The sequence below is a fragment of the Sinohyriopsis cumingii genome, chromosome 2, assembly GCF_028554795.1.
Source record: "Sinohyriopsis cumingii isolate HCF-2022 chromosome 2, ASM2855479v2, whole genome shotgun sequence".
NCBI classification, from domain to species: domain Eukaryota; kingdom Metazoa; phylum Mollusca; class Bivalvia; order Unionida; family Unionidae; genus Sinohyriopsis; species Sinohyriopsis cumingii.
The window spans coordinates 84288266-84315481 of record NC_142962.1 but is presented as its reverse complement, the minus strand read 5'-3'; the positions used below and the strand labels follow the sequence as shown (position 1 = coordinate 84315481).

The 27216-nt window shown below is 32.9% G+C and overlaps 1 protein-coding gene across 1 annotated transcript in view; it reads right to left on the bottom strand.

Moving 5' to 3' along the window:
- The window catches only part of LOC149805301 (uncharacterized), a 384402-nt gene that overhangs the window by 93909 nt on the left and 263277 nt on the right, over window positions 1–27216 (bottom strand). Inside the window, exons 36-41 of the mRNA XM_089949218.1 lie at window positions 26084–26348; window positions 20334–20520; window positions 16516–16733; window positions 8484–8713; window positions 7340–7493; window positions 2106–2284 (exon numbers count right to left, since the gene is read on the bottom strand). Coding sequence (XP_089805344.1) covers window positions 2106–2284; window positions 7340–7493; window positions 8484–8713; window positions 16516–16733; window positions 20334–20520; window positions 26084–26348 — 1233 coding nt within the window. The remainder of the gene's footprint in view (window positions 1–2105; window positions 2285–7339; window positions 7494–8483; window positions 8714–16515; window positions 16734–20333; window positions 20521–26083; window positions 26349–27216) is intronic.

Below are 27216 nucleotides of genomic sequence, written 5' to 3'. Positions count from 1 at the left end.
ACAGCAAGTAAGAGGCTAATAATAGTCTCTTGCATAATTCCCTGTCTGCCTCTCAGTTTCAAGGTGCATGTACAACACCCCTATCCAAGTGTTATCCAATGACAAAGCCTTATAATCTGACATTACATCAGCTCACCACACCACCAATTCTTCCCTTAATGCTCATTATCAGACTAAGCCCATTGCAAAACTGGCAATATATATCAAGATCATCAAGTTGTGCATAAACTAAAATTTAATTAAATTACCATTTTATGTTCAATATTTTGCTATGATGCAAAGTAACTGAAAAAGTAACACAAATACAAATGTGAAAGTCACAATCTTACCAAAGAACTGAATTAAATTAAAAATTATACACGTCCCTACCCTAGAATACAATACTAAAATACATGTCTACCTAACGAAAAACCAACTGCAAAACGTTTGACTTTTTTCCACCACTATTAAACTACAATGAAAACAGTAAGATGCTGGCCACCACTGGAAGATGGATTTAAGTTCTTTATCACTAAAGCATGAGGGATGACAAATAAAGCAACACAGTGAAGGGACATTTAATGTTTGTGCAAAATAAGCACTGTTCACTGCCTGGCAAATGCAGCTGATTTACAAACTCAGCAATGAAATGTCATGGTGTCAGATATTTAAACAGAAGCATCATCTCTTTAACAAAAAATGTCTGTATCTAATAGTTTGTCTTTGGAAAGACTGATATGTTATTTACATCTGAAGGTATAGATTGATTTATTTACCTTATGGAAAGTTTTTGTCATTAAATATGATTGCTGTGAATGAGAATGAGGCATAGCAAATATTGTTTAGAGATGCTAGGCATTGATGGTGTTGTAGATAAACCTGCATTATTATTTTTTTGCATCCTATGACATTTCAACCATTTACTGAAAGTGAGCACAATATGGAACCTTTGTGTATATATCAGTAACAAAGCCAAATACTCACACAAAAGACAATCAAAATATTCATTTGCACTCTGAATTAGGAAAATGCATACTTCTACTATGCTCTATACTTCCCAATGTGTGCAAACATGCCAGTCCCCCAAGAGGTATAAGTGTAATTTTTGCTAATATAAGTGGCCAAAAAGTGTAATTTGGGCAAAAAAAGTGTTGTCTATATATTACATGCCATGATTACAGCACACTGTAAAAAATGCATATTTAATTTTGCTACTAACCTGGTTCTGCAGCCTGTCAAAATTTGTGTCTTGAATGCGCAAAATCCATGTGGATTAAAACCAGAATACAAGTACAAAATATATATACTGACAAATTATTTATATTCAGCACTCACTTTACATGTGTAACTTTCACATTTGATTGTGAAGTCTTGAATTCTGCAATGAGCATGATGATCTTGTGCTCAATATGAGTGCTGTATTACATTACTCTATTCTTCTTTTAAAGTTCACAGAGCAATGTTGTTTTGTGATTTTTTCTGATTGACATGCTTTGAAGTTTGAAAAGATCCATCTGCTCTAACATTTTCAGGCATATAACATCATGTGTCACACCATTAAACCTTGTTTTGCGTAAATCTGGTGCCATTTCATTTCCTGGTCTTCTACTTCACTATCTTATCAATAAAATGAAGCTACGAGACAAAGTTTCATATTTAAGAAACCCAACTGTTTTCTTGGAAATGTGTCATGTACAGTTGCTATAAATAGAAAATCAGGAAATCACATCTTCATCCAGGACATCTAGTACTATTCTTACACAGCAGTCATCTTTTAAAGAATATTCTCAAATTTAAATGGGTGGAATTAAAGAGATGACAATAAAAATGACAAAACAAATTTTTATTGCTTCATATTTTATTTTTTATTGTATCAACAAAGCGTAATCCAAATACAGTTAAGTGTAAGATGTAATTAGGTTAAAACAAAGAGTAATGATTATGTCACAGGCATAATGGTTGGCATGTATGTGTATCTGCTACCCTCATTGACCAGGTATTTATCTACCCCAGTCTAGTCATCAGTAAACCCCAACAGCCACAAAAAGTTGTGGAATATTGAGGAATTACAAATTCAGTTACATATACAATATCTGTTATTAATGAGCCATCTAAACAGTTCTCACCTCATTAAGATCGCTTCCCATGTACATGCTACCAACACTGACCCAGTATGTGTCTATTCCAGAATGGATATCTGTAAAGCCCAGCCAGGCAAGATTAATATGGAAAATAGACCAGGTCATCCATCCTTCTGGCTCACGCTGAGGCTGAGATGCATGGTCAGTTGATATGGCAAACATGCCTTGAAAAATTCAGAAGAAATTGTACTCATTAAACAACAACAATAATAAAGAAACATGACAAAATTGTTGTTACCCTTCATATGACATGGAAAAGTAGTCAATTTGTCAATTTTCACTTTTATATATTGTTATAACATTTTTGTTGTTGATTTTAAGCTTTATATTATAGACTGATTTATAAATTATCCCCAAAGTACCCTAAAAATAGAATTTTCTGCAAAACTACGAAACTTTCTAACCCCAAAATAAACAAATCCATATAATTTCTTCCATGGCATAAAGACTGCTCTTGTCTTAAGGGATGTCCATTAATTATGTCAACAATGTTTAGGCAATTTTTTTACCCCCCCCTTCCCCCCTTGTCAACAACTGTCAAACTTTCAGTGACCCCCCAATACAATACGGCTGGCTTTTATGCTAAAAATAGAATTATGGAAATTAAAAGGTCTACAAATAAATTTTAATACATTTTTTTTACTTGTTTAACAGATTTCAAATTGACTATAACAATTTTACAGCACATGCAAGGGTGGGAGGGGCATTTGCCTGAAATGAACAAGAGTCTGTTATCAAAGTGTACAATATTTGTAAGGCATTAAGGTTACTGCATCTGGTTGAAGAAGTTGTATGCTTGTGTAGGCTACATAATTTATTTTATGTATTATGTTAAAGATGACTGTATAATAGTCAAGCTCTCAAGTTTCCTAGGCTCAGTTATCCATCCTTGGAGGGATAGCTCATGGACTTCAATATATATAGCATCTATACATATAACATAGATGCTATTTAATAGAAGTCCATGGATAGCTATACTATTTAGATGTCTATGGCTCAGTGCAGTCCTTGAATTTAGTAACAGCTTCCCTTAAAAATCTGTCTACAGTCTACAATCTACATTGAATAAAAACAAAACGTGATGATGCAAGACTATGACTTCTTTGGCAAGAACTCAACCAGTTTAGGATTAAACTGGTGGGCTGTTGACAGGTGAGCGAGTGTGTGCCATACCAACACACTGACTAATTTCCTGTTTTTTGATTTATTGAATTTATTGTAAAAAATAACATTGTTGATGTCAATTTATCTTGAACTACCCCTCCCCCATGTCAACAATTGTCAAACTTCTTCAAAATCCCTCCCCCCATTTTGTTGACATAATTAATGGACGACCCCTTAAGGCATCTTGGGGCAAAAGGGGATGGCATGTGAAGTATACCTCAGGGATGCTAACTCTGCTTATGTCTTTATGTCATGTAAAAAAAGTCAAAAGGTATATCTATACCAATCCTCTGAGCCAGAATACATTCCAAAACCAACAAACCCTTTTCAAAAATATATGTGGACAAGCAGACCTTTTCAAGTGAGAAGCTGCTCCATAAATAAGCTAGCTCTTTTGTCCCAAATTTTGTAATCTTAATAATGTTCTTTTTAAAAAAGACCTGTACATCACAGTGAGCATGATTTGGTGTGTAACCAAACTCATCCCAAGCTGCATCCTCAAGGCAAGTTTAGTAGCAATAGACAAAAGTGTATTCAAACATATTCAAACAAAGAGTAAGGACACTGGACATCAGTTTTAAGCAACACTGAAGGAACCCTGGGAAGTACATAAAGTAGCCCAGGGTAAGTTTGTGACTCGTTAATCTCATTCACCTAAGATTTAAGTTTAGTTATGACAGGTGAAGATATGCAAAAATATGCACCCAGATACCTTTGTTAGTAATGTTTAATAAATCCCAAACAGATCTCAGAAACCCAGTATTAGTGTACAACACCTCTTTACCACAGCATGCAACTTCCATGTAGGTTTGGTGAAAATATGTGAAAATGTACTAGAATCAGAAGTGAGACAGATATATGAAACATATTTGAGTAAATTCTGGAAAGAAGACCACAGTAACCCAGTTTTGTCTCCCAACACATATTTATCCCAAGGTTTGGTGTGTGTGATTTACAGGCATCCTGCAACCTCATTTCAATATGTGAAATTATAGCCCAGGCAATGTTTCATTAATTTTTAGTAATATCTGGAAAGAGAATTACAGTTATGTTTTGGCTTCCAACATATCTTTTTATCCCAAGATGAACTGTACCCAAGAGCAAGTGTGATGTCAATAGCTGTTGCAGTAAAGGAATTAGAGCCTAAGCAGATGGGAGAGACACATTTCTTTTTTTAAGACAATTCAAAATAAATCCTGGAAATAAGTAACAGAGACTCAGTTTTAGCACATGATACATGTTCATCTAAAAGTGCAGCTTCAGTGCAATTTTAATGAAAATAGGTGAAAAGGTATTAGCATTACCAGTAGAGCCTGGACATGATTTTTAAGCAATTTAGAACAAAATGCTCAAAAGTGGATCCCAGTGGTACATGACAGGTGTTCATTCCAAATTATGTCTACAATGTACTTTTGCAGAAATGGGTAATACTATCAGAACATGAATTTGATTTTTAAGCAATTCTGAATAAATCCTGAATAGAATGTCACAGTAAAGTAATTTTAGTGTGCAACACATTCATTTCAGTGTGCAACACATTCATATCTCAAGATGTACTCAGTGCAGTTTGATATCAATAGATCCATTTGTTGATATTTGTCACAGTATAGGAGTTATAGCCCAAACTAGAAGCATACATGTGATTCTGTTGGTGGTAGGCCAAAAAATATTGTTTGGAAGACTATACCAATTTATAGTTGAAAGCTACTGCTTTTGAAAATTGAAAATATTTTAAGTCAGTAAAGAAAAAACATGTCCTTGATATTTATGATTTCAGTCAACACATTAGAGACATTAGTCAGGACCAGTCTATTGGGGACCGGAAATGTTTCAACAGTACAATGACGTGTGATGATGCAAGGTAGAGCAATAGGATTAGAAGTGTTAAAGAACAGCTAACATGGGCTGTTAACTGATATCCTTATTGTTGAAATTTGGGGAGTTACAGCCTAATACCGGATTTTCTTTAGATGTTACAGTAAAATGTGTCATGAGCAACTGCTGCTATGAGTGACAACCTGTCATTTACAGTCACAATCATCATGCATGGATCAAATTTATTATATAAATGCACTGTCATCAATGACCACTTGCATAATTTTCTCACAAAATGATGCATTTTGACACTGCTATGAATGTCTGTTTCACATAAACAAATGAACACTGCTAACATTTATCTAATCTGTTGTAACCATGGCTGCTTAGGAGTGTATGCAGACAAAGTGCAGAATGTTCTAAAACAACATAACTATGCATGACCGCATCAAAAAACAGAGATAAATACCACTGCTTCTTTAAAAGGAGCTGTCACGGATATATAAAGTAAATTTGCAATTCATATGCTAACCTACATGTACACATGATTTTCAAATATAATTGTATATGTTTTTATGATATATATTTTTATTGCTATAAAAAATTACTTTCAAGATGAAACACTTTCAATGTTTTGACAAGAACTATGAATGATGTATAAAATGCATGCACAGCAATTGTGGATATTTTCCCTTCTTTAACTTGCTGCACTATGACCTTTAAAAAATGGTAACGTTGCACAAACCTGTTATGAAAAGCCATCTATCTTGAGAGACTGCTTTTTGTTGGCAGAAGGGTGCTCCCACAAGACAGGTTTTAATGAATAAGTACTAAAGGGATAACAGTTAATTAATGAAGTCATCTGAGCTGTTGATGAATATTGGCCAATCTTTGGCATAAAGAAGAAATAATGGAGAGACTAATCATAAAAGATGATTTCAGCTAGTTACGGTGAGTATTTTGATATTTTTTCATGTTTATTTGTTACTGTATTGTTCAAGATGTTTTAAAAGGAATATTTAAGGATAGCACTTACATACATATTTATTTCAGTTGTGTCATATTGCAGAAACATGTGCTTCCACCCAATGCTAAGAAATCATTGACAAAGAAATATCACAACAAGTTCAACAATACATGGATATCAGAATTTAAGTGTGTGCAGGCAAGTAGCAAAGGTCCTGAGTTTGTGTGTTTCAAATGTATGCATCTTTTGTATTTAATAAATTTTTCTAGCTTTTGTACACATAAATTAAGCTTAAAGAATCAAGCTAAAGATAAAATATATCACTTTATCAGTAAAATATATATTACATGATACATAATTTTAAAGTAGTGATACATTATTCATAATTACATCAAATACATAATGTATTTTTTCATTGTTTATTTCAAGTCAAAATCAGTCTTTATTTTTTATATTATTTACAGTAGTGAAACTTGCCAATAGACTTTTGGACCTGAGCCATGAAGAGAAAGAAATAATTGGGGATGATGCTCATGAATACATCTTAAGTCTAAGTCAGGAACTTCCTTCATGGGGTGAACATAGCTTGGAGGATCATTGGCAAGCAGTCCCAGCAACAGGAAAACTGAAGTTAGAACTACTTTGCAGACTGAGCATAGTTGTCCTGTCATTACAACATTCTAATGCTGCTACACAGCGGACATTATCCATTCAATATAATGCAATTCAGGGGAAAATCTGAACTAGAGAACTACTGACAGACTGTTAAGCGTGAAGTTTAATAATCACAGTGAAAGTCATCAGTGGTCACCAGACATGATACTGTCAAGGAAACTAAAAATTATGTTGGATTTTATATTCAAAAAGTCTTTGAAGTGAACTATAAGATAAACAACTTTCCTTTTCTCTAACTGACAATATACTGACTCATATAAATTAATTATTTTTGTAACTTCTCCATCAGTCAAAATCTGATTATGTTCAGATCTTGCATTTGTATTATTTTATGAAGAGAATACATTTCATGACAAAACAATGTACTTGTTTTGTTTTCAACCCCCTAAAAGCTTAAAATTTATGCCAAACAGAAATCTACTAGTTTAGAAGCCAATCAACTGATCCAAATATGTAAATCAGCTGGTTTGAAATCCTGGTTCTGTCAAATATGTGTAGAAGGATAGATGGACACCATGAATTATATCTACTCCTGCTCCTGCTTCACAAGGGGTATAATAAAAAAAATAATTAACTCAGAGCTATTTGTCATATATACCTGGTTGGGGTGGAGAGCTGTCGACAAATATTCTTGAGAGAGTGTTGTTAGAACACAGTCCAGCTCCATTGCATGAAATAACAGTAACATCATAGTAACTTCCATCATGAAGATCCAAACCAGTAAATGTATAGTCACGTGCAATTCCATTTATCTGGAACATGTTGCAAAACTAATAAAAATGGACTGAACAATAAAAATGAAATATTTTCTGATGTAATTTAAAAATATATGATAATAAGGCTATTATATGATGCAATATGCACAAGAACACTGAGGAAAGAACATGAAGGCCTGTTCAGATTTTTCCCTTTTCTTGTAACATAGCAGAACATCTTTGCTCCTTAAATTGTTCTGAGATCTCTCTTTTGCTTAAAGGACATATATATATACATCAACATTCAAAATCTAAACCTAAAGCTAGATATAAAGAGATTCTCTGCAATTCCTGTTTATGTCACAACTGAAAGCTAAGCATCCATGATGGTAGTCATGCTATCAGACTGTTGCATTCAAATATTTATTTATTTACTTACTTTAAGTTTAGATACATACCAGCTATGGGGCATTACAAAATACTTATTTTGCTGACACATGGTGACATGGCTATGCATACTGTCCAGAATCAAAACATACTCATAAGACATGCTGATATCATGAGTGAGAGATTATTACTCACCTGAAATTACATGGTATTTTCTCCTATCTGATTGCAAAAGTTAAATTTTGGGTAATCTGTATAAGGGAACATTTTTGCAGACAATGATAAAAATACATAGATTAAGTATTTGAAACCTTTGCTCTGTTGGATGCCATTTTCATCTATGAATTTTAACTAAGATGAAAACTGTTCTTGCTGAAAGTTTGCCAGAGTTACCAAATGCCGTCATTTTTCAAGGTCTACTCTCAGTGTCACAGTGATCTTGACCTTTGACCATGAACCTAAAGTGCCATCCAAAAAGTTTGGTCAAAGTATGCATGGCTATCATGAGGTACAGAAATGGACAGACAGACAGGTGGATATAAAATACACCAAGAATACCACATCAATCATCAATTCATAAAGAGAAAAAAAGATACTGAATCTGTATACTCTTCATGAAACTTTCAGTAGCAAACTATTAAAAGCCTTGCAGAAGCTAACCTTAGTCGATGACAGATTGAAGTCACCCCCAATGTGTGACAGTATAGAGACATACTGTCTGTCAATGAAGGACTGTTGGTCTTCTACTTCCCACTGAATCTTCATGGCAGATCGATATACCAAGGTGTTGGGTCTACTTAAACCTCGTGCCACAAGTTGAACTGTCTTTGTAAAATTTGGGCATGAAGTGTCAACAATAAATCCATTAGAGGTGGACTCTGCATACAGACCTTTATAAAAGAAAAATGTTTCATTATACACATTTTTTCAGTGGAACATTTTTTCATAAATACTACCAGGATAAAAAAAATGGTTATTTTATAGAGGCTGCCCTTATACAGAGTTTTAATCAGCATTAGAACATATTTACTGAGTTCAAAATATCTGGCCATATTGCAATAAAAGAAGGTTACAGAGGGGAAATTTCAATATATTAAACTCACAAACATCATAACAAATTATCAGAAGAACACATATCTACCTCTTTTGCCACCTTAAGAGTGAAACCAATTACTGCCCATAATTTTCCTAAAGTAAATATAATCTCTAATTCCCATTTAATATTGTCATCTTTGGCTATCACACAAGCACATTTACTTTTAATATTTTTTACACAGCAACCATGTTTTAAAAATATATTCCCCACATCCACAATCAAATACATCACATAAAGTATGCTCAAGATTCCTCACCTGACTGAAATTTTTTTACCTAAAAGCCAAATACCAAGGCAGCTGACCAGGAAATCTGGATTAGTATGTTGTTTTCTAATATTTAAAGGTTTTTCACATATATTTTATTTTTAATAATAGTAGCCATGTTGGAAGGCAGATCTGCTTCATTAATCAAACTTCAATTGGCCTGGAACTGTTTCTGAAAAAATTAAGTCAACTTCTGTTTGCTGGTTTATGAGAAGTCATATAAAGGTTTTTTCCATTTTTAATAATGATGAATAACTGATCAGTATAATTTGTGCAAATAACCTTCATACCAGAATGCTTTTTGTCAAATCTAGTTTAATTCTGTTGAGCACTTTTTGAGAAGTCATTGTAATTTTAATAAAGGACCAAAAATTGATGGCATATCAGCATTATCTGTATAAATTTTCATGACTTTTTGTCAAATGGATCAAATTCTGTTATGTTATTGCTGCAAAGAAAAAATTATTTACAAAGGTTTTTTATTTTCAGTTAAATCCTGTGTAAGTGGATTCAAAAGACCATAATGCCAGGATGCTTTCTTACAAAATGGTCTAATTCTGTTCATCATTTATGAGAAGTCATCTAAAGGTTGTCTACTTTTAATAAATGGCAACCATAAATGATAAATATAAAAGGACTTCATGCCAGAATACATTTAGTCAAACTTGATCCAATTCTAATAACTTAGATGTTTAAAGGTACTTTTTCTAAAAGTAATGATAGCCATATCTGATTATTAACCTTTATTTTAAAATGCTTGTTACTGCAGTTGTTAATTTCTAATAACTAGTTTTCTGAGAAAAGGGTGTTCAAATGTTTTGCTACTACTACTGATGGCAATCCATTTTCTCACCAGTCTTGGATCTCCTACATGAATGTGAAAGGCCTTCATGTCAGGCTGCTTTCTGTCAAATTATGTTGAGCCAGTTTGTAAAGGAAATAACCTTAAAGTTATTTAAATTTTAGTGATGTTGGCAATTTTTACGGGCAGATCAATATCATTTGCACAAAACTGAAAATCTTCATGCCAGGATGCTGTCAAATTTAAGCAACTTCAGTTAAGCAGTTCTGAGATGAAGTTGCTTAAAAATATTTTCTATTTCTAGCAATATCTGCCATTTTTTATGGCAAATCGGAAACTGAATTCACTTCAAAGGCTTTTATGCCTGGATGCCTTCTGTCAAATTTGGTCATATTATATTGATCCCTTTCTAGGAAGTACCATAAAATGTTTGCTATTTTTACTAAAAGTGGCCATATTTGATGATAGATTGGCATTGTTTGTATAAAACTTATAAGCCTTTAAGCCAAAATGCTTTCAGTCATATTTGATTAATCTGTGCTATGATGTTCCTGAAAAGAAGTCATTTAAAACTTTCCAAGTTTTTAGTAATGATGACAATACTTGATGGTAGTTTGGCATCATTTACATCAGCTTGAGAGAGAAAGACTCTGACTGGGATGCCATGCGTGGAATCAGATTAAATTCTTTTGAGCAGTTTTGTAGAAGTTAAAAGAATTCATGAATGACACATAACAGATGAACAAGCTCATCTGGCTGATATCTGCAAAATAGCTGGATGCATGAGCACTGATCAAGAAATCTGCAAAATAGCTGGATGCATGAGCACTGATCAAGAAATCTGCAAAATAGCTGGATGCATGAGCACTGATCAAGAAATCTGCAAAATAGCTGGATACATGAGCACTGATCAAGAAATCTGGGTCAGTAGGATGTTTTCTGCAGAAATTTCTTCCAAGGCTTTTGAAAGCATGTGTAATGAAAACCTCAGCTACAGTGTATCTCTTCTTTCGGCATCTTCATTCATATTTGATGGAATATCAAGATAATTTAATACTGGAAGGCATCAAAACCAGGAAGCTTTCAACATTTTGATAAAATTTTATTCAGTGGTTGTTGTGAAATTTTTAAAGGTTGCAATAACACTAGCCTTCTTTGATGATGGACTGGAATCATTTTTACCATAAAAGCTTTTAATGTTAGGGTGCTTTCAGTCAATTTGGACAAAGTATGTTGAGTAGTTTTTGACAAGTCAATTCAATCAAAGATTTTATATTTTTGGTAATGGTGGCCATATTTGATGCAGGGCTCTTAAGGACCTGACATAATGCATAAAATAATTGTTATATTTTCAGAAGATGGTGAGTTTTTGTATTTGCATCTCTATGATATGCCTTAATTTTCTCATGATGTACCCCTCTGGATCATCTGTAATTACTAGGGTAGTGTAAAAATAAACTGGCTAATGTCATCCTTGAATAATCAATTAACATCCCAAGGGCAGTATGGTGTTATTATAATGTGAGTGACAGTGTGAGACCACATACAAAATGGGGAAAAGTTTGTATGTTATGTATACCGAATATACATGGTATCAGAACAAGTGAATGGAATAAGCAAAACTTTTGATCTTGTAATATTTCATAACCTGATACTTTCAAATACAACATTTCAATCACCCCAAATTTTGATTTAATTTAATTTTAAACCAATATTTATTTTTAAAAACTTGTTAGAAATAATCAATCCTCATTGGGTACAATGTCATGTGACCACAATCAAATGCTAACTTGTGATCCTCTTAGTAGACACAGTAAGGTGATCCCATGGGGTGCATGGTTAATGTGGTATTATGTTGTTAATCAGCTGGATTACACGTGGCAAATGATTATGGATTTAACAACTCATACTCAAAACTAGTATCATGATTTTATGATTGTATCATGATATTTACATAAATTATTCAAAAGTTGGTTGTTTTATAATGCTTTTATGCTAATGAAATGAAATTAAAAGACCATGAAAGTAGTTTGTGCATGTACAAGAGAAGCCTTAGTTTTGTCATTTTTGAATCTGAGTGCATCAACAGAGCTTTCTTTAAACTATCTATCACCTGTGTAGAACCAAGATAACATATATGTATACCCACAAAATTTGTATCTTATATTATTGTTCTAAACACACAGTGGCAGAAATTTACACGTCTTAAATATTATTGCTCTTTGAATGTTCAGAAATCTGAATAGCATCTTGTGTGTGTACACCTGTGTGAATGCATAAGCATCCATGCACATACTCATACATGTGTGTGTGTGTGTGTGTGTCAGGAATGCACTTCATGACTCTTTGATTTAACAAAGTCTGAAGACAATACCATGTTATAAAATATCAAAAACTGTTGTGAGCAGATTTGAATAATTATCTGTATTTTGTAGCAGAGTGAAATGGAAATGATGTGTACTGAAATAATAAACAAAACTTGCATCTTGATCTTCACATCTGTATGCATATCAACAAAAGATATTTACTAATAAAGGTTTTGTGATGGGTCATAAGTTTACTTAACACCTATACAATACTTCCTATATTTTTGAAACTCCCATCTAGAACAAATGTGTATGTTTGTCTCAGCATCAATCAATACCAACATTACTAGTGTGAGGCATAGGTGTGTGTGATTTTGTAATTAGAATGTAAAGGGGAAGGATTTAACTATTAAAATATCAATTAAACTGTTGATGTTTTGATGACCAGACATATTGAACCCCCCATCTCCCAGTTTAACATTTAGTGTTGAAAAGAACTATAACAATCCCAAAATTACTACTACTACTAATACTAATAATACATTATTAGTATTATAATTACTTTAACTAATGTAGCTCAATTATTTGTACATGCAACAATAATAATAGTAATAATAATAATCATAGTAAATTAAATAACATGCATGTTTCTGCTGCAATCAACAACCTTTCACTGAATATCTCTAACCACCAATTGAGTCAGACTGATTTATTGTGATTTACTTTGGAATCTTTACCCAACTAATGTCATATAGTCAATATTTTCAATGACATTTGAAATATTCACAAAATTTTTATATCAATCTGCTTTCCTTAAATGGGTGGATTGAATGGTGAAAAATATATATAGAACCAATAATCTGATTTTGGCAAAAAAAAGAAAGTGTTCATTGTAAGTTTTCTGGCTAAAATCTCACTTAAAAGGATGTCTGTCTTTAAGCATCAATTATTGTTATTTGTAGATGGATTTGGAATAAATAATATTAAAAAAAACACACTGTAGTGCAGGTGATTTTTTTTCTCCATATTGTTTATCAGTTAACCCTCTACTGAAATTACTCTCACAGAGTCATGTGGTATGTCTGTCTTAGCAAGAGAAAGAAAGATTCACCATTCCTGAAGTTTAATTTGCCTACCCACTAACTATCTATCATAAATAAATATATAGTAAATAAAAAACACAAATAAAAGAAACAAGTATACAAGAGAACATTAGCACAACTAGGAGCTCTCTAGATTGATGTTGTGCCTTATAGAAAATAGCAAGAGACTATATGTCAAGCTTTGAGAGTTGAGAGTCCTGGTCTCATAATGAAGAAATTCTGTGTATAGATCTGAAGGTCTTCTATACCAAGATGTTTTCTATCAAATTTGGTTATGTTCTGAAGGAATTTTTGAGAAGAAGTCATTTGGAGGTCTTCAAGTTTTAGTAACAGTGGCTATATTCATTGGTGGATTGGCATCATTTGTACATTATTAACACTCTTTATGCCAGGATGCTCTGCCAAATTTTGGTCAGAATTGATTCTGAGAAGTTTCAAAAAGCAACTGTTCATGGAGTTTTAATGCACAACAAACAACAAGAACTGGTCCATACCATAAGCTAACTCACCCTTGAGGCAAAGTGAGCTAAAATTCATTCACTATACTGTGGCTAAACATTTAGCATTCTCACACAGCTATGCATTCAGCAATGAGAAGTTCATAACATCATGTGATCAAAAGAATCTTAAACTACATATCATTTGACATTAATTTTACTAAATGCCTTTCCAGCTGTGAAATTTATGAATGGGCTAAAAGCGGGGTATGATATCTCAAACATGGATAGTTTTAATCATATATATTGGCATCAGCTCCAAAACCTATATTGGGTATCAAATTTTTCTAAAGTAATCTTGTTTAGTTGAGAATAAGTCAAACCGCAGATGCCAGACCAGACATATTTTTGATAGAGGAAGTCCTAAGGAACAATTCTGCAAAACTTTATTCAAACTGACTGAACCATTCTGGAGAAGTCAACTTCAGGTTTTCCAACTGGTTGCTATGGATGCCTGACTGCTGCATGGGAAACATTGCATAAATGAAACTTTTGATGGATTAATATCTCCTAGGGAACATTTTTGCCATGCTTGATGCGGTATGACTCAGTAGCTCTGGAGCAGAAGTAGACTAAAGGTTTATCCACCTGGTTGCTGTAGAAGCCATCCTTTTGCTAGTGAAGCCAATTCATACTTAATTTTGACTACATCCTGAGAAATATTTCTGAAGAGTTTGATTTAAACTGGTTCTGCCCAGCTGTAGAAGAAATAAAAAAGAGATTTCTCCAATTGGTTAAGCAAGCACTTTGATAGGGAAGCCATCAGAACAACAATATTTGATAGAAGATGTCCCAACATTTCTGACAAGTCTCCTTCAGTTGTTCAGCAGATGAAATCAAAATAAAGCATCCTAACAAAGCTGCAATAAAAGCAAAGAAACCACCATGGATAAAAATTTTGACAGTGATAACCTACAAAAAAAAACATTTTTACCCAGTCTGATCCTAATTGGCTGAGTTGTTCTTGAGAAAGAGTCCAAAATAGGTTCTCAACCTGGTTGCTACACCACACAGAAGCCATCTGGGATACAATTTGATGAAGAATATCTTTGGAATATTTCTGTTTGATTCAAATTAGCCAGACCCTTCTGGAAAGATGACAAAAAATATGTTTTCTACTTGATGGATATGGCAGTCACACCAAAGTGAGGGAAGGTAACCCAGACAAAATTTAAATAGTTTTCCTCATGTACATTTCTACCCAGTTTGATTCACACTAGCTCACTTCTGGAGAATCTTAAAATATTTGTTTTCCAACATTGTTGCTATGCAAGCCAAATACAAGCTAAATGTTGCCATTCCAGACAGAATTTAAGTAAAGGATGTCCTTGAGTACCTTTCTGCAAACTTTGATAAAAATTGGCTCATCCTTTTGGAGAATACATAAGAAAAGGTCTTCCATAAAACTAGTTGCTATTGTAGCCAGACCATTGCTGGGGAAGTCATTCCAGATATAATTTTGATACAGAATGTCTTAAATTACTTTTCTGTCAAGTCTGACTTAAACTGGCTAATCAATGCTGAAGAAAATGTCAATAATGGGTGCTCCACATAGTTGCAGTGGAAGTGAAATGTTGCTTTGCAACCCATTCCAGAATTAATTTGTATATAGAATGTCTCAAACAAACATTTTAAGTTTGATTTAAATGGGCCTGGCTGTGCTGGCAAGGAAGTCAAAATAAGATTTTTCCACCTGAAGTTAGGAAGTCAGATTTTTGCTAGGTAATCTAATTTAGAGAAACAAATATTGATAGATGATGTCCCAAGGAATGTTTATGCCAAGTTTGCTTCAAATTGATTCAGCTGCTCTGGACAATAAATCAATAATAGGTATGTAACCTGGTTGCTATGGAAGCAAAATCATTGTCAGAAAATCCACAGAGATGTATAAAATTGTTCTTTAAAGTTTAGATTGAATATGTTTCAGATGTTCTGCAGAAGTAAAAAATATAAGGAAATTTTGACAAATGTAATGGCTGCATTATAGAGACAGAGTTCACATAGCCTTTTGGTTAGGTGAGCTAAAAACTCAGTATTTAAATGCAATTCATTATTGAAAATACAATTTTATGGATTATTTTTAATCATTGTTTAGGTAATCTTTGCTCTAATCTTAATTTGACACTCTAAGATTTTGATTTTGTACATAGATTACCTGTAGCTAGAGCTTGTTTGATACCATATTCATTGCTGCATCATTATAATCCTGAAATTATTTGACTGAAGAATAATAAGAAAGCTTCTGAATTGTGTTTGTTAAAGATTATGAGAATGATATTGGAATCTACATATAATTTCTTTTATCTGACCAGCTAGTCTCCACTTGTCTTATTATCAACTTATTTTGATGGATAAAACAAGGAAAATTAGTTAACTTTATTAACAAGTCAAATGCCTTCATCTCTCTGCAAAGTTAATATTATGATTTTCATGGACATAATGTGGGTCGAATGACTAAGACCAGAATTTATTTTCAACATTAAAAAAGTTATAAATTTATATTTTCAGCATATATAACTACTCAGTCTATGTTAAACTTACTATTCAAAATAAAACAATTGATCATGACAGAAAGAAAAAGGATTCTTTAATGCTTGTTAATTAAATACATTGACAGACAAACCTGCTTTATTGTAAGCTCTCACAGTCACATAAACTTTCTTCAGAACAGGCAGCAAGTTTGTTTCAGGTAAATCAGGAATGGATGCCATGTTAGACAAATGCAGATTTGTCAGTGGAAGGATGTCGTCTGCTCCCTTGGATGTTCCCACCCGCCATGCAAAGTGTGATAAACCAGATTGTGAATCCCAAAACCCAAACCAGGTGGCACCAAGAAAACGTCTGATAAGATAAAAAAAATTAATCTATCAATATACAGTACATGATACTGCTCAACTGTAATGAAACAAGATTTACTAAAACCTCAAACTATAATCATCAATCCCCATGCAAATAGTCTATGTACTATAGTTTGTTAAATTCTCACTATACCTTTAATATGACTGTTTAGAATTTGAATTACTGCATGCCAAAATATGGCAAAGCATTAAAATTAAATGTGTGACCTTGACCACATGGTCAAACAGTAGAGCAAGCATGTTGAGTAATGAATTATCTAAGCTTTATAATGATTTATCCTATGTATTAAAAACAATTGGAGGATTAGAGAGTATAAGTAAATGAAAATATATTAAGAAAAACTCAATGCAAATTTTCTACGAACATGACAAAGACCATAAAAAAGGGTGAGTTCATATGTCACAGAATGAATTATTTTAGGTTCATAATGATTCATTCCAATTATGAAGAAAATCCCTCATATGGTTTAGAAAATATAAATGATCAGTGAAATACTTACACAAACCATTAAAAATATCAAGCCATTAAGACAGGATGAGGGCAAAACCGTATGAATCTATCTAGTCTATTGCTTGTCTTTTAACTGGAAAATGATATATTATTCAAAGATCTATAATAGGATACCATATTTATCCAATGATAAGCAAAATATTGAAGATAAACCTGGTTAAATTCTTTCATGCAGATATATCTTGATGAATGGTCTTTCGAGTTTGCTGGGCTGGCTAGTAAATGGCTACCCCATGCCGACACCAAATTGTTTCAGCGAATTCCAACTTTTTGATAGGGAATGGACTCTGACCCTACACCCCAACATAAATGTCCAAATATCAAAAATGGGGTGGCAAGGGTCAGAGGAAACTCAAACTAGATGTTACAGTGCCTCAGAGGTTTGATGCAAATGATATAGTTAACCACCAAAAATGTCTAATGTCATTTTAAATGGGTTACAATTCTATGGTCTTAAAATAAGTAAGAAGAAAGGGCAAAACCAACAAGTTTTATATAATTGGAAAATATTATTTTTTCCCCTGAAATACACAGCGAAAGAATTAAAAATAATTTAAAGTATGGTGAATGAAATCCTAAAGTCCTAAATAGTTCTGTCAAGTAATCCAAACGTTTATAGTAATCTGTATGAGTTCCAAAGGTATTCTGAATGATGTCACTAATGTATTGATGTACCAGTAGTATACTGGATGAATCATACTGATATAATCCAAATAAGGCTTAAATGAAATCTGAGTATTTTTAATATTTATAAATCTAAATGTCCTTAAATGAATTCACAGTCATTACATAACTGCTATTAAATATCCAAATATCCTTGAATGATTTCATAGTAATTCCTTACAGCTATTATTCCAATTAATCTTATGAATTTTGAACACTGTAATACCAATGAATTATTAAATTAAATAAATTAATTCCTCTCAACATAACTTCCAAGACTAGTAATATTAGTAAGAATGCCTAATTCCATATATTATATATAAAGCTAATGCACGCTTTAGGGAGCATCACACACAAATTCTAGACTAATCTTGTAAACAACATCAACTGCTTTACACTAACTGATCATAAATTAGATCAGCTTGGCCTTCCAGAACTCATGTCCTGAAAATCAGATCACATAATGTTTACTTGAACAAGTTTTATGAACAGATCTAGGCAGTATACAAGAATGACTCATCATTAAAGTGCAAACTACAATCATAGAATATTTTCATACACCTCTCCCTCAATAATTCGCACACAATGGAGTCCAAAAACATATACTGCACTATAAGCATGGGCATGAGTTATCAAGAGACCTCCACAACAACATGAAATGATGCCATCCTCACTGGACATTGAGAAAGCTGTGGAGGGGGGAAATAGTGATCTGGTCTGTTTAATGGCTGAATACTCATTTTAAAATCGCATTGAGAATAACTGTCAATAAAATGCTTTTTTGAACTAAGTTATTCATTTTTATGTAAAAATGACCTTTATTTTCAAGATGCCCAACCGCTGAGAGATCATTAACATTACACCAAATGGTTTCAACAACTGTCACATGTACAAGTAAAACATTATGTACTACATCACTGCTTTATGTTGTTGCTGAATGGTCTCATTCCCTGAACTGTATGCTCCAGGCTTTACTCTCTACTCTAGTGGAATGCAATGCAAGGAGCATATTCACCAGGGACCCAGACTGGTTACTGATTCACATTCATAATCAAACAAGATTCCTTTTACTAAAAAATATGGAGCATTTAGTTCGTGAAACAGCCGTCATCATTAAAAGTCAATTTTTTAAAATTGTTTATTTAATTTAGTAAAACATTGATACCATGATTTCATTGCAAGTAACAGTGAAACTTCCTCTCATCTGTGAGGAACTGAGTGCCAATTCAATGATTACAAGTTAACTACAAACTCTCAAACAAGCTTCTCATTAATGATACGTTTCTGTGAAGCAGAATTTTATTTCATCAAGTATTCACTTGGTTGTTTTGCTATCTTTGGTCACATTTGTGAATGAGTATGCTAATTTAAGCGAGTTTATTAATATTATGTTCACCCCAAAACAAACAAAAAATTTTAACAGTGTTTGATCGATCACTTGAAATGAGTTGACCTGACACTTGACCAGGACCACTAGCTCTTAAGCAGGTTGGATTTCCATGTCTTTTAATTTTTCATTTAATCCATCCCATTTATTTGATACAAAAGATTAATTAACATGATAATACATGGAGGTCAGCTTTTAATTCAGTGCAACAATACAACAAATACTTAATGCAAATTAGGTATCAAAACACAGTTCGCTCTTAATTAGGTTCTCATAGAAATGCTCACGGATATAGCTGTTATAGTAGATTGACATATTTCGTGATTGAATACAACAGTGCACATTGTATTTATCATCATTACACTTAAACCAACCTAAAAGATGTAACTAAAATGCATTTCACTTGAGAAAATAACTTATTTAATTGGTATTTATTATAGTGCTGCCTCAAGTAGGCATTTGTGACATTTTCAATGATCAAAATTTTGTTGCATACTGTTATTTATGGTGTACCAAGAATGTTGTTTGGAAAGAAATTTTAACAAAATACACGACTTCTCAAAAAAAAAATTGATAATTTCATAATGTTGATTCAAAGTTCTGGGTCATAACTGTTTTCAATGACAAAATGAGCAATATATCAATGTTTCAGTTACCAATTTTGATCACAATTTACTTCATGTTCAAAAATAAAAGGGGTAAAATTTTGGGTACTTTATTGTATAAAAAAAATGGGATCCACAACTGATTCTGCATTATAAGCAGGTTTATGAGTTATCAGGGCATAGTTATTGAGGGAGTGGTGTATTAAAAATGTCACTAACTAAATGACCATTACAAATTATTGGTATAAAAATAATACACATAAAATATAGATAAACATAACAAACATAATTTCATAAACTGTTTTTATATCATACACATAGTTATACAAATAAAGTTTCTTTGCTTCAATTTCTTTCCATCTATTCAATTTTTACTGGCCAAAACTTTTCATGGAATAATTTTGTAATTGTTCTTACCGTGATGACTGATATGTAATGTCATGTCCCTCTCTGCCATCCATAACCATTCCTCTGATGGGTGGAGTTGAATCAATCAAAACTCCATCAGACCAAGAAGATGAACACAAATCTGCTGTATTACATGCAGTTACTGTGCAATAATGTCTTTTACCTTGAGCAAGTCTCAAATTTGGTACTGAAACAACTGAATAAAACAGATTTTTAAGCACAATTTGGCATCATTCTGAAAATATTTACATTGTAAATATACTCAAGGAAAAATGTACACTATACATGATATAACAAGTGTTCAATACTGCCATCAATGATTATAATTTTAACAATCTAATACAGTTGAACTTTTGCATACATGTGAAAGAACAGAGAGGTCAGCTTAGGACAGATCATGAGATTTGATAAATTATGTCTGGAGGTTTGACTTAAAATCAGAATTTTCATTTGCCCAATTTTTAGCAAGCAAATGGGCAAAACTGACAAAAAATGAACAATTTACTTTTTATATTATGCACATCATCTCATCGCATCAGTCCTTTGACAATAACTTGTTGTATTTTGTACTGTTTTTATATGTAGTACATAACTTTTAGCCTTTCTTAGAAAATCACTGCTTGGATTGTATTTGTGGCAGTCATCATCTCAACACTTGAAAGATGATGTATTATTATTTGATTCAGGTTTCATCTGGAGTCAGCCTGTTTCCTTTCAATGTCTGGATTGGAATGTGACAATGTTAGTACAACTCTGCTGAGCCAACCAAAAGGTTCAACTGTGTCCTGCATGTGGGTAGAAGCAGGATGCTGACTGCCTGCCAGAACTGCTAAAGACTGCTGCTACCTGGGTTAAATTTGGAAAATTCTTCTAACAATAAACTTTACAGGAATGGCAGAATCCATATTTATGTCCCTTTGAATTTGATTCCACCCACTTATTTTTAAATGCCTGTTTCCATCCATTACTGAATTTCATGTGACATTTCAGTTGTTTAGATTTTTGACATTTTAGCATTTGAAGATAATGCATTCCTAGACATCTCAACAAATTTTAAATACTTCACACTTATCTGTTTTATGCCACCTGAGCTCTTTAGTAATAACTACTTAAACCATAATCCACTAATGTCTTCCAAATTACTTCTGATCACACATGGTATAATCCATCTTTACAAACTTTAAACACTGAAGAAAAACAGTCAAAAGATTCCAAGAAAGGTTAATTGTTTTACGCTGCTTGGGCTCATTAGTAATCCAACTATAATTCATTAATATCTTTAATCCTTTCTAAATTACTACTAATCACAGACAGTATATTCCAATTATTACTTTTAGGTTATAATTTGTCAAATTAGCAATTAAAGTGTTATTTTTGCATAAACCAGTTCACAGTCACATTATCATAGGAAGTCTCTGCAGTAATTTTTACTACACAGCAAGCAAGGTGTGTCTAATATGCGAAAAACGTTCTGTTCATAATAAAAAAAACATTTTGAGCTTGCCCAAGATTTAAGTGAGTGACAGGAGGGATGGAAGAAAACTCTTGGCCCAGGAGATTTACATATATGCTCGTGTAATAAGCATAGATGGTAATCTACCAGTGTTAGGACAAAAATAATGTTTCAAAGGCTGCTATTCACAAATGCAATTTTATAGTTGAACTTTGCTGCAAACTCTCAAACAAGCTGCTTTTGAAAATTAAAAGATTAAACAAAATTGTTTGAAAAATAAGAATATTACCTGATAGTTGTAATTAGGTGTTTAATGTAATTAAATGATGTTTACACAAAGAATGGATTCCAGCCAGGGCCTGTGATATGGGTCAGTTCAAGGTCCGTTTCAGTGGACATGCACAGTAAGTTGAATCAGCTATCAGCCAATCAGAGACAAGGGTCTGCTGTGCTATGATAGCTGATAGTGGTCATTCACTTTGCAAATGATCAGCGTTGAGAGTGGAAAGTTTTTGTTTTCATATGCTCCACTGCCCCAATTGATGCCTGTAGTTCTGTTACATCTGGCACACCCTTCGCCTTCAGGTCTTATGATTAACCTCCCACCAGCATACTAATTCCACTATCTCTGGAGGTGGCAACCAGACTCCTCATATTAACAGACTACTCTCGCCGTATCTCCTCCAAGCAGTATTTGCAGCTATTGCATCAATGAGCATTCTGTCCCCAATCCACCCAACTTACAGACATAACAAGTTGTGGTGACTCTGCCTCAATACAGCAACAATTCTGCCTTAACAGCTATGTCAGTCAGTCATACTGGTGAGTCCGCCTCAAACATCGGCAATTCTGCCTTGACATCAGTCATAGTGGCAATTCCACCTCATAGATACTGCATGTTGGCTATTTGGCCCTGACATCAGTCATACTGGTGATTCCGCCTCATAGATACTGCATGCTTCTCTACCATCTTACCACTACTAACCTCATGCAGCAGAGGGTGAGACCCAAGGAATGCCAAAGATGTATACTTATGTACTGTTTTATAATGCTAAATAGTTGTTAATTAAAGAGTTTGAGATTACTTCTCTCTTAGTTCTTCTTATCCTTTAATATCATATATAAAGTTCACCTGTCAGTCAGTCCAGCTAGAGGTACATGAGTGTTGGGTGAATGAGCAATTTTAGTTATGGTGTACCTGTCCACCATTCCATACATTTTAAATTGTGTAAATTGGAAAGTTTAAGACCAAAGATATGATATTTATTGAGGTGTTATAAGAAAGGAATCAAAGGTGGTCAATAATGGTTTGTGAGGCGAGAAAAAAAGAGAGATCTATTAAAACAATTTTGGAAAAAACATTTGTACAAGTATTTGGAATTTTTGTTTTGCTTAATTCTTTTTCAAGATATATGAAGAAATATTTAAGGGCAGCTCTTATTTTTTATTTGGTCAATTCACATCAAAATGAAATGTATGTTTAAGTCTTGCAATGCTAAATAAAACACTGATTAAGAAATTTTACAAGTTCAGCACACTTGGAAATCAGAGTTTAAGTGAGTAAGTAGCAAATGTGACAGGAAACTTGCTTGACAATTCTGAGGTACACTGAACATGAGTGTAAGCTAAAGGATATATAAAAAACAAACAAATGGTCAGTAACATATTTTTCATATGATTAAGAACAAATATTGTATGTACATATAGTCATGTACTTATCCTTTTCAGCATCTTAAATATAATATTCATAGATCTCGGAATGAAAAAACTCTAAAATCTGGCACCAAAAAATTGAAAGCTCATACAACTGGCTTAATACAGGTACTCCCAAACTTCAAATCAGCTGAAAATGGTGCAAAAATTGTGTGGTAACTTAAAAAAAGAGGCAGGATTTGCTGAAGCAATATGCAGATATACATAAATGTATGAAAATTCCAAGATGATGTGAAATATATTTTTAGAACAATGAAGAATACTTTCACGGAGAAAGATAACCACACTGCAGAACCACACTTGCATGTACATCTCTCCCTTAACAACTCAGGCACAATGTGGTCCAAAAACATATACAGCACAAGTGAAGGTTTGAGTTATTAACAGACCTCTGAAAAATTAAAGGGGTGGACATCAACAGTGAGAAGAAGGGGGTTAAGTGTTTGAATATTTGTTTATTTGTCACATTGGGAATAATTGTCAACAAATAGCTTTTTCTGATGAAGTTCTTTGTTTTTCTGTATAAATTATCTTTATTTTCAATATATCCAATCTCTGAAAGATTGTTTAAAATTTAAGATTTCAACAGTGAAAACATTGCTTGCTGCATGGCTTCGTGGCTTGTTGTGTGTGAATGTGTATAGATTCTAGTGTTGCTGCATTTAGAAGATAAAAAGACTTATTTTTTAAAAAAACATTTACATTTAGTAAGAGAGAAATCCATGTCGTGATTCCATTGCAAGTTATAGTGATATTTATCCTCATATATGGACAAATCTCTTAGTTCTGATTCAGGAATTTTTTAAGTTCACTATAAACTTTGGGACTCATTCTCCATAAGAACCCTGTCAATGAAACAAAGTTTTTCATGCTGCTAGTATGGGCATCATAGTGATGGTTGATATACACTTTTGATGTCTGAATACAACAGGGCATATCACACTTATAATGATTACATTGAAATCAATTCAAAAGAAAACTGAAACATGAATTTCACTTCATAAGAATTTTTAAAAAAAGAAGGAATTTCATGATTCTGATTCAAATTTCCAGGCACTGACCACAGCTTTTAAGTATCAAACAAGCAATATATCAAAGTTTCATCTACCAAGTTTTGATCACAACTTTATTCACCTTCAGCAAATACTGGTCTGTTTTTTTTTGGTGGGGTTATAAGAAAAATCATTGTGCTTTAATAGAAGAACAACATCAGGTGTCTGTATACACAATATGTTCAATGCAATATAAGTTTTTATTTAATTTGTATTTTCTTTCTCCATAAGCTAGGTATAATTCCCAAGTGATATTTCTCAAGCTTTCTGCCAGTGCACATGGCCTGATAAGTCCTTGGCCTGCAAAGGCAGCCCTCATTTTGTTTTCAAGTTGACAGTTCTTTTGATCAAGTCATGATTTAATACTTGTTCAGTGCCAAGTAGAATTCTACAACTTCCTGTGCATGTTTGACATTAATCCCTTAGTTTGATTAGGTAGCACCCTTTTTGCTTGCTGTTGCAACAACCATTTGATTGAGCTGCAAGTTTGATACTTGCTCAGTGCAAGTAACAGAGGTTTATTATTTGATGCACAACTGACATATGTTCAGTTGCAGCCTTTAATAGACTGTATGATCAAAGTATTATTTATAGAGCCCAAGCGAAGTCTGTGTATAAGCACCTACATATGACAGTGAAGCCAAGGAAATGGAGTCTGCTGATATTTACAATGATTAGATGATGACAATTTATGATGACCTGATGACAACTGAGGATTTCTGAACTTTATCAGACAATAAGGATGAATTCTTGGACTTTGTATCAGATGGCATTACATAGTGACCTTTATAGGATACTGTGAATCAGAACAAATTTGGACTTAACATTAAATATTTATTTGTATGACATATGAAATTAACATATTATGAGCTATTGTGAAGTGGATCATTCTGAACCACCATTTTTATACTGGTATGTTACATATAATTGAATTCATGGTTTTATCAATAAATGAATGTACAATATCAAACATTATCGATTTTAATAGATTTTATTACATTAAGATGGATAAATTGTAAGTTATCAAGCTATTTGTGATATATTCCAATCAATAATATAATGTATTTTACACAGATACTGTTTTTATGCCTCCTACCTTTACAAAGTATACCCCCGTCTTAATGAAGGTCAGTCAGAGATTGGCTTTTTGTAGCCTTAAAATGGGAGGCGGTTGACTTATAATGGAGTATATATGGTAATTAACACTTAGCTTAAAATTCATGTATATTAGCAATCAAATACACCAAAAAGTAAAAGCAACTTGGCAGCAAACTTTATAGGCTATTTGACTCAATTCCATTTCATTAAGTTGACAATTTCCCATCTGGTAGTGATGGCATAACAAAAGATTTCTTCAAAAGATACATCTAAATGCAGACCAGGATTAAACTGAACAAACAGAAAGTAATAAGCTGAAATTTCAATTCCTTTTATTTGTTTAATGATGTTTTCAACTGCATGTACAAATATATATCCATGCTGCCTGGCAAGAAAAATCAGCAATGTGGTTAAAATTTCTCATATTTAATGTTGCTACATACCAAATGCTATTCCAATGGGTTGGTGTGCAAGGACATCATCACACATGGGACAAGTTCCAAAGCTAATGTAATACTCTTTAATGGTTGTATGTGGATCATGGAATCCTGCCCACTTGGCACTGAGCAGTGTTGCATTTGTTTGGAAATCAACATCTCCTTGAGCAGTCAATGGTCCATCTTCAACATGTCCTGCTACAGGAGGTGATATATCCACAATGAATGCCCATGAAGAGGCCATGATTGTTAGTCCAACTCCATTGTGAGCCTTGAAGAGAACAAATAGTGCCTACAGTACAATTCTTCTAATTTCTTCTTTACTTTAAGCAATGGAATTTAAAGTTATTTGCAACAATTTTATTGCTTAACATACTATAAATAACCACAATGAAAATTGAATTCAATGATCATACACAAATCATTATCCTTCATGCAACTAAAATTCAATGATAGTAGACAAATCATCATCCTTAATGTAACTGAAAATTGAATTCAATGATCTTAAATCATTATCCTTCATGTAACTAAAATTTGAATTCAATGACTGTATACAAATTATTATCCTTCATGTAACTGATTCAGTGATTATTCACAAATCATTATCCTTCACATAACTAAAATTTGAATTCAATGATTATTCACAAATCATTATCCTTCACGTAACTAAAATTTTAATTCAATGATTGTCTACAAATTATTATCCTTCATGTAACTGATTCAATGATTATTCACAAATCATTATCCTTCACATAACTAAAATTTGAATTCAATGATTCTTTATATATCATTGTCCTTCCTGTAACTGAAATCTGAATTCAGTGATTGTTTACAAATCATTATCCTTCATGTAACTGAAAGTTTAATTCAATGATCATACACAAATAATCCTTTATGGATTCAGTGATCATATACTTTATCATGATTCTTCAGGCAACTTAAACATAATTTTTTATTCAGATTTATTAATTATTAAATTCATCAAGCTGTCTTGACGGAAATGAAAAGGGTTCATGCTGTGAAAAAAAGAACTTATCTTTTCATTTGTTTCATGGTGTGGACTGATTTGTATCACAGGTATGCCATTGGTACACGTATATTTCCATTACAAATGACAATGCTATCCATCCTGTCATTAG